The sequence below is a fragment of the Marmota flaviventris genome, chromosome X (assembly GCF_047511675.1).
Source record: "Marmota flaviventris isolate mMarFla1 chromosome X, mMarFla1.hap1, whole genome shotgun sequence".
Classification (NCBI taxonomy): Eukaryota; Metazoa; Chordata; class Mammalia; order Rodentia; family Sciuridae; genus Marmota; species Marmota flaviventris.
Genome location: NC_092518.1, coordinates 45,410,203 through 45,422,632, shown reverse-complemented (window position 1 = coordinate 45,422,632; position 12,430 = coordinate 45,410,203). Strand labels below are relative to the sequence as shown.

Sequence of the window (12,430 nt, the reverse complement as noted above, 5' to 3'; positions counted from 1 at the left end):
CATGATTACTTGGGCTCTGGCAGTACTTACCTAAAATTTTGTGGACACTAACTGATTGTGGAAGGATTGTCCCAAAATTTTGTCACCTATATTTCTCCTGGGACTTTGAATTCAGGCAAAAAAGATCTTCACACACTTTTCAAATGACTTCCAGGCAGCCTTTACTTGCATTAAGAACCTGTGGAACCGCAAACCCCTGAAAGTCTATGGTGGGCGAATGGCTGAGTCCATGCTGGCCATTCTGTGCCACATCCTCCGAGGAGAACCTGTGATTCGAGAAAGACTAAGCAAAGAGAAAGAGGGGTCTCGAGGAGAAGAGGATTCAGGGCAAGAAGAAGGTGGATCTCGCCGGGAACCTCAAGTCAACCAACAGCAACTGCAGCAGGTAAATGGCTAGCCCCACACTTCTAGAACCTCCACTTTGCTCTAGATGAAGTACAATGCTTGTGAGTTTTCTATGCTCATGCCACTAGTGTCTGGTTCTGTTAACCAGGAAGTAGGTTAAATTCCCTGCTTTCTTAACATTTTGTTGTTGTTGTTTTCCTCCCGAGGGAAGCAGGAGTATAGTCTCTGTTCTTGGCATAGGTAACACAAATTTGTGTCCTCCTAAGCATGTTCATTCTGATATTCACACTTGCCTGTTCTTTGGAGTCAAATTTTGCTCAGCTGCTTTCTGATTAATCTGTAAAGGGAAGGATTCTTGTAAATCATTTATTCTCCAACAAGAGCCATTTTTTTGAATTTTAAAAATTGGGTAGATCCACTTTAGCATTTCCCCCCTGAATTTTATTATATGGAGGTTCTCTTTTAAGTCTAGAGTCCTGTTCAAATCTGTCTTCTGTATATACATGCCCTTTTGATTGTGAAAGTAATGCTTACTTTAGAATGTTTAGAAAATATAGCAAAGTATTTTTAAAGGCATTCCCAAGATACTCATTGCTTCTTTCAGTCACTTAGTTCTATGCCTGATCTTTACATATGCACAGTCAAGTAATATGTTAAATCATTGCTGTCATTGAGAAATTTTTGCTAATTGCTTTTACTTTAATTTTTGGATGTTAATTTTCTTATTATTGTAAAATTGTGGTATATATTTTTCTTAGGTAATGATCACTAGATAAGTTTTTTTTTAGTTATTTCTTCTGTTGCCAGTTTTCCAGAAAAATTGGGATCCACTTGTTTTTCTTTGTATGAATCATAAAGTTAGAAAATTTTTGAGTTTCCATCCTAGAAATGTTCCTTTCTATTTTATTTACATTTGGATTTTGCTATTACTGTGGTACTGAGCTCTTAAATTATTGTTATAGCTCATGGACATGGGTTTCACAAGAGAACATGCCATGGAAGCCCTGTTGAACACCAGCACCATGGAGCAGGCCACAGAGTACCTTCTAACCCACCCTCCTCCAATCATGGGAGGAGTTGTTCGGGTGAGTTGGTTTAGGAGCTTTTATATGCCAGAGTAACAGTTTGGCTGTTGGTGTCCTTTTTTCCTTCATTCTTCCATCACTGGTCTTTCTATAAACTGCTTCTCATTTTCATCCTTCTCCATTGTCGATATTTTCATTTCATGATAACTCAGTGTTTCTGAATGTAATAGTCAAAAGCTTCCTATCCCGTAGCTATGCATATTATTACACTTTGTTTGTAGAAGAGCCAAGAGTCAGTGACCAGCACAAAATACGTTCTTTCATGGTGTACAGAATATGTAGTCACATTGAAGCTTTTAATTTTCATTGTGATTTCCCCTATTGTTCTTTTCAGGGGCAGTCAACCACTGAGCCATCTCCCTAGCCCTATTTTGTATTTTATTTAGAGACAGGATCTCACTGGGTTGCTTAGCGCCTCACTTTTTGCCGAGGCTGGCTTTGTACTTGCGATCCTCCTATCTCATCCTCCTGAGCCACTGGGATTACAAGTGTGATATGATTATAAGTGAGACCTCTATTGTTGTTCTTATGTGGTTTGAGTAAACCTAGTTACCTAGTTTTTTTATATTCTTTACTATTGAGACATTCAGAGCCTCTTCCACTCTAAAGCTTGAACAGACTATCTTGATTCCTTGCGAATTGGGTTGCCTTTTTTTTTTTTTAACATGTTGATGGACCTTTATTTGTATGTAGTGCTGAGAATCAAACCCAATGCCTCACACATGCTAATCAAGCGCTCTACCACTGCGCCACAATCCCAGCCCCAGGGTTGCCTCTTTTTTCTTTGTTTAGGTTTTGTGTAAGTATTGGGTTTTCTGTTGTCACTCTAGGATCTCAGCATGTCCGAAGAGGACCAGATGATGAGAGCAATTGCGATGTCTCTAGGACAGGATATTCCAATGGATCAAAGGGCAGAGTCACCTGAGGTAAACAGGAAACGGCATCAGTTACTTCAGTCTATTACACTTATAGAAAATACAGGACAGTACTAAAAATGATTTGGGGGCAATATTATAAGATACTGCAGATAATTGGCAATGCTTTGGGGTATTGGAGTCATCCTCTTTAGCCTTCTCTGTCTTGGCCCAAGCTCTGTGGCTGTCCTTGTACTTATTGCTACACCCTTACTAAGATATCAACTGCTAGAAAAGGTAGAAGGATATTCATATTGTAAGGTAACTGTGTTCCCAGGGTCTCCATATCTTTCCTCCTTCACCTGTCCTATGTACTACTCTTTTTTTTTTCTCTCTTGTCTCCAGGAAGTTGCCTGTCGAAAGGAGGAAGAGGAACGAAAAGCTCGGGAAAAGCAAGAAGAGGAAGAAGCTAAATGTCTAGAAAAGTTCCAGGATGCTGACCCATTGGAGCAAGATGAGCTCCACACATTTACAGATACCATGTTGCCAGGCTGCTTCCACCTTCTTGATGAGCTGCCAGACACAGTGTATCGTGTGTGTGATCTGATCATGACAGCCATCAAACGTAATGGAGCAGACTATCGTGACATGATTCTGAAGCAAGTAGTCAATCAGGTGAGCTCTCAAGGGACCAGAAGAAACAAGTATGTGAAATAATTTTCCTGCCATCTAACAACCCGAGTTCTGGAAATCCAGGATTTCTGCAATCTAAATATGGTTCTATTTGAATTGTTTTGAAAATAATCTTGCTTTTGCCTGAATGTTTCCTACAACTATGAATTTAATTATGTTACCAAAATAGCTTTGGGAAAATTAAAACTTTTTCTAGTTGTCTCTTGGGTTCATCTAAACAGTCCAAAATGTGTTTCACTCTTGAACCAAGTTAATTGTGACCCCTCCTCACAAATAAGTGTCTTTTTCTTCCTATTCAGCCACCATATCCTTTCCCCTACCTGGCTTTTTTTTTTCTTTTTAGACAATGTTTTCCCTCATTATAAAATATATGCTAATTGTAGAAGTAGGGTAAGAAATAAATTATCCTAAATCCCCATACCCAGAGATAGCCAGTTAATGTTTTCATTATATTTCCTTTATTATTTTAATCAGCGTATATATTTAAATCATTAAAATTTTATGTATGATTTCTAATTCTAGAATCAGGGGGAAAACTCAAAATTGGAAAACTTTTTGAACTATATAACTTTAAGGCATAAAAACATAAAACTAAAGAAAAACTGCATAAGATATTTTCACAGAAAGGTTTGCGTTTTTTAATCTGTATCAAGAGCTTAACAAATGATTTTAAGGAAACTTAAAACCTTAATAGATTAAGGAGTAGACTAAAACCAAATTAAAATTTCTTAGCATTGCGAATTTTTTTTATGATAATTCTGTGAGGGTTATTATGAAAGCTTATTGATAAGAGTATAAATTGGTATGACCTTTTTGTTATTGACTTTATGGCCCAAGAATATTTTAAACATTGATTTCCTTTAACTTAGAATGTAGGCATCTTAAAATTAAGCCCTTGTGCTGACTACATCACATTTTCTTAGACATTAAATCCCTGTGGTAAATAAGTTACTATTTATTTACTTTTCCTCGGTTAACATTTTGGGGGTGGAGGGAGTATTTTAAAAGATTGAGGGTGTTTTCACAAACCTCGCTTCTTTGCATAACTTGGACACTTTTCTGCTTTTCTAGGTATGGGAAGCTGCTGATGTATTGATCAAAGCTGCTCTTCCCCTAACAACAAGTGACACAAAAACTGTGTCAGAGTGGATCAGTCAGATGGCCACCTTGCCCCAGGCCTCCAATTTGGCTACTAGAATCTTGCTTTTAACGCTACTTTTTGAGGTAAGATTTAGTTCTTTCAGGCCCTATAATCCATTCATTAAAAATTTATCAAACAACCACCACACAAGACATCAAAGGAGAAGTATAAGCTATGATACCTGCTTCTCATGAACCCAGCTCCTGAGAATTAAGTGTGCATGGTTAAGAACAAAATAAAACTATTCTGTGGATACATAAATTGTATCATTAAGTTTTTTTGTGAGTTTAGGAAGGACATACTACACATTACTTATAGACAGTATGAGAAGGTCTTCAGAGAATAAGTCTTAATTAGTTGAATCAACAGATTGTGGGGTGGTAGTTTAAAAGATGAATATTTAAATGATTATCATACTTGAGTCATGGACTATTTTTGCTTCTCTTAGGAAACCTAACTGGCAGCAGCATTAGTGTGATAGACTATGGAAATTAGATGTTGTCAGTATTAATAGGTATTAGGTAGTCAGACTAGTCTATCCTTTCCCTACCCTGGCTAGTCAGCAGATTATTTGAGTTAAGAGAATGATTTGGTCAAGACACATTATTATTCCAATAAACACAGAAAGTCCTTAGGAAGCAGTGACCTTGAACACCTGGTTCTTCATTTGTAACTCATCATGTTTTGATAGCAACCTGAACTCAATGGAATAAACCCTTTGTAGCAACTCAAGAGATACATCCAATATGTATTAAGTTCTCATGGGTCTTTGTGTTCTAAATAGGTAGTTGTGAGAAAGGTTTCAAAACACTGAATGTAACATTTAAGTCACTCATGGGTCCCTATCTATAAAGAATCACAGGTAAAGTCTTGTATTTTCTTCTAATCCGTTTCCTGTCCATTTAAACAATTTAGATAAGTGTATGTAGACAGTTTTGTCCAACATTGTAATTATAACTTCTCCCATATCATACATACATTATTGTATGTTTTCAATGTTCTTGGTTTGTTGAAATAGTCACTTTTTGTTGGACATTATTTCATCTTCCTTAGAGATGGGCATAGTGGCCCACACATAATCCCAATAACTCAGGAGGCTAAGGCAGGAGAATGGCAAGGTGTCCTCAGCAACTTGGTGAGACTCTGTGTCAAAATAAAATATAGGACTTGGGATAGATTTTAGTTAGTATAGAACCCTTGGATTCAATCCCCAGTAACACAAACATAAAAAAATATTATAAAGCTTATCTGCGAATCAAAAGCTTTAAAGGTAGTCAAGAAGCTGGGGTTGTATCTCAGTAGCAGAATGCTTGCCTAGTATGTGTGAGTACTGGGTTTGATCCCAAGCACCACATATAAAGAAGTAAAATAAAGGCACACTGTCTATCTATAACTACAATATTTTTTTTAGAAAAAGTCATAGCCAAGACTACACAGTCTACATGACAGTCCCTAATGATGTTAATAACCATTTCCATATTTTGCACATATAAAGGTGCTAAAGATTATGTTGGAATATATTATATGGGGGAGGGGAGATTGTTTGATCATCATAATTATTCTAGAGATATAAATTATGGCCCCTTTGAACCATAAGAAAACCAAAGCCTAGAGAATGTAAGTAATTCATCTCAGATTATCAAACTGATAAGTGCTAAAAGGTTGAATTTGAATTCCGTAAATTCTGTTTTATATGATGCTAGTTGTTGGTACTGGTTGGAAATTTGTTTGTCTTTTTTTCCCCCTTTGATGAATCAATCAGGAGTTGAAGCTACCTTGTGCTTGGGTTGTTGAATCAAGTGGCATCCTTAATGTCCTAATTAAGCTCTTGGAAGTAGTTCAGCCCTGCCTACAGGCTGCCAAGGAACAAAAGGAGGTCCAGACCCCAAAGTGAGTGATCCTGTATCTATCTTGGTTTCATTCTGTTCCCTTAGGTATTGGCCCATTGATCTCAAGGCCTAAATCCAGCACTCTTCTGGGGCATATATGGGGCAAATCTTGAGTACTTTTATGACATGCCTGATGAAGACAGATTTTTCCCAGTGTGCAACAGATTTCTGGCTTGCCCAAAACAAATCATTTCTCCCTTTTAGGTGGATCACTCCAGTGTTGCTCCTGATTGATTTCTATGAAAAGACAGCCATCTCCTCAAAAAGGAGAGCTCAGATGACTAAGGTGTGTGATACATAGTGTCTTGTAGTGGAAAGGATAGTTTTACCTTGAAGCAAGAGTAGACCAGAAGGGAATATAAGAGAGTAGTGAAGGATATAAAGATCTCTGACCAAGGTTTAAATCTTGGGGAATCTTCTCTTCTAAATGGGGAGTTAGAATTGTTTTCTTAGGGAGCTGCTTACTAAGGGCCTCAAACTTTTTGTGGAAATGGCTCTTATGATACCTGAAGAACTGAGCAATCAACAATGTAACTGAGTAACCAAAAGCAAATGCTCCTTATTTGAAAATTATTACATGCCACATTATGTTTCTAACTTCTTAGAAACAAAATTGTTGTTCCAATACATCCCAAAGGAGCATTCTTTTTGTGAGGGAAACAAAAGGAAAATAAAGGTGGAGGTTTATTTGCCTACAGAGATGTTAGACAATGAGAGGGTAAATTAATATGAAAACCCTGCCTGTTTTCAGAATTTATTAAATGTCCAGTGTGTTTCTTTTTCCTGGCTTAGTGTTAACAGTGAGCACTGATAAAGTTACTGTTTCTGGTAATAGTCAACCATGAAGGAAATACAAAGAAAGTTTGTATTTTATATTTAGTACCTGCAGTCCAACAGCAACAACTGGCGCTGGTTTGATGACCGCTCTGGGCGTTGGTGTAGTTACAGTGCAAGCAACAACAGCACTATTGACTCTGCCTGGAAGTCTGGAGAGACAAGTGTGCGATTCACTGCAGGCCGAAGAAGATACACTGTCCAGTTCACTACTATGGTGCAGGTAAAGTTTATTGAAAAGGGGATTATATTGGGTATGCCTTTTGCTTCCTCTGAAGCAGCATTAAGGAGTAGAAGTAACACTTCTAATTTGGATATAGTTTTCAGAGAAGTGAGTCTTAAACTCTATTGATTATATCATTGGTCTGTGGCAGTTTGATGCTGTCTTTCCTGGAAAATTATTTTTTTAATGTTTAATCAAAGGTTAGAAAGTGGTAATGGATGGTTTCTGCTCTATTGGGATGGAAGTTTAGAATTCATTAAAGGGCCTGTGTTTAACTCTTTACCTCTGGGAACCTTTGTGTTTTCTCTCTATAAATTATGGGATAAATTGCCAAGGTTCCTTCCTATTGTAGCATTTTACCTGGAATGTCTCCCTTCCATACACCTTTATAATTCCTTTTTGTTGTTGTTGTTTTAATCGGGTCTTGCTATTTTGTCCATGTTTGACTCAAACTCGGCTCAAGTGATCCTCCTGCCTTAGCCTCCAGAGTTACTAGAACTACAGGCATGTGCTACCACAGTTGGTGAGATTTTTTTTTTAATCTGTTTGGATTTTTAGGTTAATGAAGAAACTGGAAACAGACGACCTGTGATGCTGACTCTCCTCAGGGTACCACGGCTGAATAAAAATTCAAAAAACAGCAGTGGGCAGGAATTAGAGAAAACACTGGAAGAAAGCAAAGAAATGGACATCAAACGTAAAGAAAATAAAGTCAACGGTATGGAATTTTCATTTTGAATATTTTAAGGAGCGTTTTGTTATTTGGGGGTTTTTGTTTTAAGCTAAAACTGGGGTGGCTTTTGTGACTTAAGGTCTGGTCAATTTCATTGCAAGTGATACTCTATCAGGTTGCTTAACAAAAGATACATAGTTCTCCCTTATGTATGTATTTTCATCCTACCTAAGAATTGGTGTTTGCTGTGCTTCTCCTAATAGGATCTAAGTTCTTGGCTGGTTACTTCAGAGGGAGAGGTGTTGAAACAAACATCAAGTTAAACTGTCTAAACTTTTATTTTTCCATTTGTAGAAACCCCCTTGGCCCTAGAGAATACAAATACTGAAAAAGAAACAAGCCTAGAAGAAACAAAAATTGGGGAGATCTTGATCCAAGGCCTAACAGAAGATATGGTGACTGTTTTAATCCGGGCCTGTGTGAGCATGCTGGGAGTACCTGTGGACCCAGACACTTTGCATGCCACCCTTCGCCTCTGCCTAAGGCTAACCCGGGACCACAAATATGCCATGATGTTTGCAGAGCTGAAGAGTACCCGCATGATCTTGAATTTAACCCAGAGCTCAGGCTTCAATGGGTTTACTCCCCTGGTCACTCTTCTCTTAAGACACATCATTGAGGATCCATGCACTCTCCGTCACACTATGGAAAAAGTGAGTCCTTTTGGTGTCAGATGCTGCTTTACCTCATACCTTTGGTCTCCTTGGTCTCAGAACCTGCTTTTGATTCCTCATAGGGTATATAATTAGCTGGATATATTGCATATATTTTTTTACCCTCCCAAGGTCATGCCTTGAAATTCATTGTAGGAATGCCTGTGAGTTATTCTCCCAAGAATCTGTTTTCAAAATATTCTATTTTGGTGTATAAAAGTAAAGTTTTTTTGAATGTTTATGATTTGCCAGGCACTGTGATAGGCATTTTTTAAAAACCTTTTGTGCAGATCAGAAAATAAGTTTGTATGTTTTAGGAGATTTATAAAGCAGTAGAAGAAATGACAAAGTAAGAATAAGAATGAAAAAAATAAAATGTTTGGAACATCAACATTAAGACAACAGCAGAGAGGTGGGAGACAAATATCTTACTAGTAAAGCTTTTCCTCTCTGTACTTTATAAAATACTCTGTCCTCTTGGTAATTCTTTGTCAGTAGTCATCATATGACTGTGAACAGATTTCATTTTCATTTCACTGTCTTGGGATAATGTTTCCCACGCTGATAAATAGTTAAAATACGCATTTTTGAACCTAGCTTTGTATTTGGGACACGGGGAATAAGAAGAGATAAGTTGTAGTTTTAACACATCAAATTAGCAAAGCACAAATGCTTCATAATATTCATTGTAGGTACAGGTGTAAAGAAATAGCCATACTCTTATTTTTGGTGCCATTGGAAATTGGTGCAGCCACATTGGAAGGCAGTTTGATGCTGTCAGTGTAATATATCCTTTGATCTAGAAACTCTAAATAAAGAGTTTTTTGAAGACTAACATTGACTATGCAACAAGTGCACAAGAATGTTCTCTGTGGACTTGCTTATAATGTCAAGAAACTAGAGATCAAATGTCCTGCAGTAGAAAACTAGATAAATAAATTATGGTTAAAGAAATGAAAATTATAATTATGACCAGATGGGCAGAACATAAGGGCCATAATGTCATAAAGAGCATGGGTCATTTTGTTTTTTTAAAAAAAGGTCTTACCATATCAAAAGATGACTGTCACAATGGCACATACCTGTAATCCCAGTGACCCAGAAGGCTCACAAGTTGGAGGCCAGTCTGAGCAATTTAGGAAGACCCTGTCTCAAAAAGAACCTGGGATTTTAGCTCCATGGTAAAAGGGCCCCTGGGTTCAGTCCCCAGTACCCTCTAAAAGACATCAAAAAGATGTTTATCTTTGTGAAAATCTTTTCACAAAGGAATAGATAATAAGAAGTACTTTTATTTTCTTCATACACTCCATGGCTGACAAGTAATTTTACTAGAAGAGCAAAATCATGGCTATGTCTAAGCCCTATGCTGTCAAAGCAAACAATCTGTAGTTTGATATGTCCTATACCGTCATTATTTTCTCAGACTGGTTGACTTTAGGCATAAAGAAAGCATTTGATTTTTGTTCTTATACACTAAGTGGTTATCAGTGTTGTATACTTGAACCATTCTTGTTTAAAATTCCAATAGCATTTGGAGAGGCTAGGAGCTGACACTTAAATGTGGAAGCGATGTGGGATTTATTGTCTAGACCCATCTTCTAATTTCTGTAAAAGATCACATGCACTCTGATCTAAGAATTGGTAGTTTTGAGATGTATTGTAACTTTGTATTTTTTAATTGAAGGGATGGGTTGGACCAAGTATATCATTATCTCTAAAATCTAAAGCTATCCACTGTTTTGAGCCAGAGCTGCTTTTGTATTTTAGTCTTTGTTAACCCTTCCATGGCTATAGTTGTATTTTAAGAAAGTGGCATTTAGTCAGCAGTGTTTCTCCGTGTCTTTGCTAGGTTGTTCGCTCAGCAGCTACAAGTGGAGCTGGAAGCACTACCTCTGGTGTTGTGTCTGGCAGCCTTGGCTCCCGGGAGATCAACTACATCCTTCGTGTCCTTGGGCCAGCTGCATGCCGCAATCCAGACATATTCACAGAAGTGGCCAACTGCTGTATACGCATTGCCCTTCCAGCCCCTCGAGGTTCAGGAACTGGTGAGTTTAATTTGTTTCTGGCCTTTGAAACACTAACATCTGTGGCCTGGTATAATTCCAGAGATTTTTCTATGAAGAGATCTATAACTTAGAAAAATGTTGGAATATTGGCTGGTTGGTCATTTCAGTCAGTCAATTCAATAGGTAATTAAGTAGCTTCTCTGTACCCTGTAATAATCCCTTTTAGAAATATAAAGGACTCATTCACTCTAGTCTTTGCTTTGAAAGGGGAGAGGCTAGGCACTGGAAGCTTTGTGGAACAATAGAGCTTACCTATAGTTTATTTGTAAATAAAATGATAATTAAACATGAAGCGGATATGGATTGCAGTTGGAAGTTTGCAATCTCAGCTGTGCCAAAAGGCTATAGCTTGTATTTCATTATCATGGAAAAAATTATATGAATGCATGTTGTGTATTGTTCTATAAACCAACTGACTCAGACTCTTTGAAAAATATTAATTTCATGAAAAGGGAAAAAATGCAAGCATCTCTTTAAGATAAGAGGAGGCTAGAGCAATTATAGCCACCATCACTTTGATTGTGTTCTGTATTCAGATAAAGGAGGTTTGGGAAAAACTGAATAATATGTAGTGGATAATATGGTTGTTTCCTGTGTGTTACAACAGTATTGTACTTAATAGGAGAATATTCTTGATCTTAGGAAGTGCGTATAGGCATATTTAAGGGTAATCGAACAGTATGTGGATGTTTATTTTACTGTCCTTTGAAATTTTCCACTGTTTTATGGGATTATATTTTTAATAAAAAGTTTAGAAAGGGCTAATTATTTGGGGAGCCCTAGCTATGTACTTGGCCCCAAACTGAGCATTTCTCATGCGTGTTTCATTTAACCCTCTAAATAAACAAAATTTAAAAATAAAAAACATGAGGTTTGTTGAAGAAAGAGAACTACATTTCAAAATAGAATTTCTTTAACTCTAAAGCCTATACTCCTCTATTCTTTGGAATTTAGGGAAGGCCAAAACCAGATTTTGTAGTATACTACTTGAACAGTGGTTGAAAATGCCCCCCTTTCCCTAACTTGTATAGTATCCAAGCCATCTTTTGACTCTTTCTTTGTTGCCAGCCTAGTTTAGGTGCTGTTTCACTATTAACTGATTTTTTTTTTTCCCTCTCATTTTGGCTTAGCTTCAGATGATGAATTTGAGAATCTTAGAATTAAAGGCCCTAATGCTGTACAACTGGTGAAGACAACTCCTTTGAAGCCTTCCTCTCTGCCTGTTATTCCTGATACAATTAAGGAAGTGATCTATGATATGCTGAATGCTCTGGCTGCATACCATGCTCCAGAGGAAGGTATGTGATTAGCCTACCTCAAGATGTTCACTCGGCACTTTTAAGATATATTGTTTTGCCTGAGTCATTTCAACCAAGTCATGGCTTAGTCTGGGTATCAAGATGAAGAAGACACAGGGCATATCTCTAAAGAAACTGATATAATATCTGTAAATATAGTGTTGAGAGATATTAGGGTATTGAGTCCTGTGGTAAAGCAGCTGACTCTGTGAGAGTAAGCAAAGTAAGAAAGTTTCTTAGAATAAGTCAGTTCTGACAGGAGAATGAAGAGATTGCCAAAGGTTCATTGTGTGAGAGTACAAAGATTTTTAAAAAGATAATTGCCCAGGTGTGGTGACACACAACTGTAATCTTAGCTACTTAGGAGGTTGAGGCAGAAGGATTTCAAGTTTAAGGCCATCCTCAGCAACTTAGCAAGGCCCTAAAGCAACTCAGTGAGACCCTGTCTTTAAATTAAAAATAAAAAGGTCTGGAGAAGTAGTTCAGTAATAAAGTGCCCCTGGTTTCAATCCCCAGTACTGCAATCAGTCAATCAGTGGAGATTATAGCATCATGTGAGCAGATTGAAAATTTAAAAACCAGGAATTCTCTAATGTTTTCATATTAAAAAGCAAAA

At 37.3% G+C, this 12,430-nt stretch overlaps 1 protein-coding gene across 11 annotated transcripts in view; it reads left to right on the top strand.

The window, feature by feature from the left end:
* Positions 1-12,430, top strand: part of Huwe1 (HECT, UBA and WWE domain containing E3 ubiquitin protein ligase 1) — a 144,142-nt gene that overhangs the window by 93,012 nt on the left and 38,700 nt on the right. For all 11 annotated transcript variants that reach the window (XM_071606515.1, XM_071606518.1, XM_071606517.1 and 8 more), the window contains 12 exons: positions 155-385; positions 1,308-1,430; positions 2,261-2,356; positions 2,690-2,959; positions 4,049-4,201; positions 5,881-6,008; positions 6,212-6,293; positions 6,888-7,064; positions 7,623-7,782; positions 8,092-8,450; positions 10,300-10,495; positions 11,647-11,814. In XM_071606515.1, the coding sequence (XP_071462616.1) occupies positions 155-385; positions 1,308-1,430; positions 2,261-2,356; positions 2,690-2,959; positions 4,049-4,201; positions 5,881-6,008; positions 6,212-6,293; positions 6,888-7,064; positions 7,623-7,782; positions 8,092-8,450; positions 10,300-10,495; positions 11,647-11,814 (2,143 nt within the window). The remainder of the gene's footprint in view (positions 1-154; positions 386-1,307; positions 1,431-2,260; positions 2,357-2,689; positions 2,960-4,048; positions 4,202-5,880; positions 6,009-6,211; positions 6,294-6,887; positions 7,065-7,622; positions 7,783-8,091; positions 8,451-10,299; positions 10,496-11,646; positions 11,815-12,430) is intronic.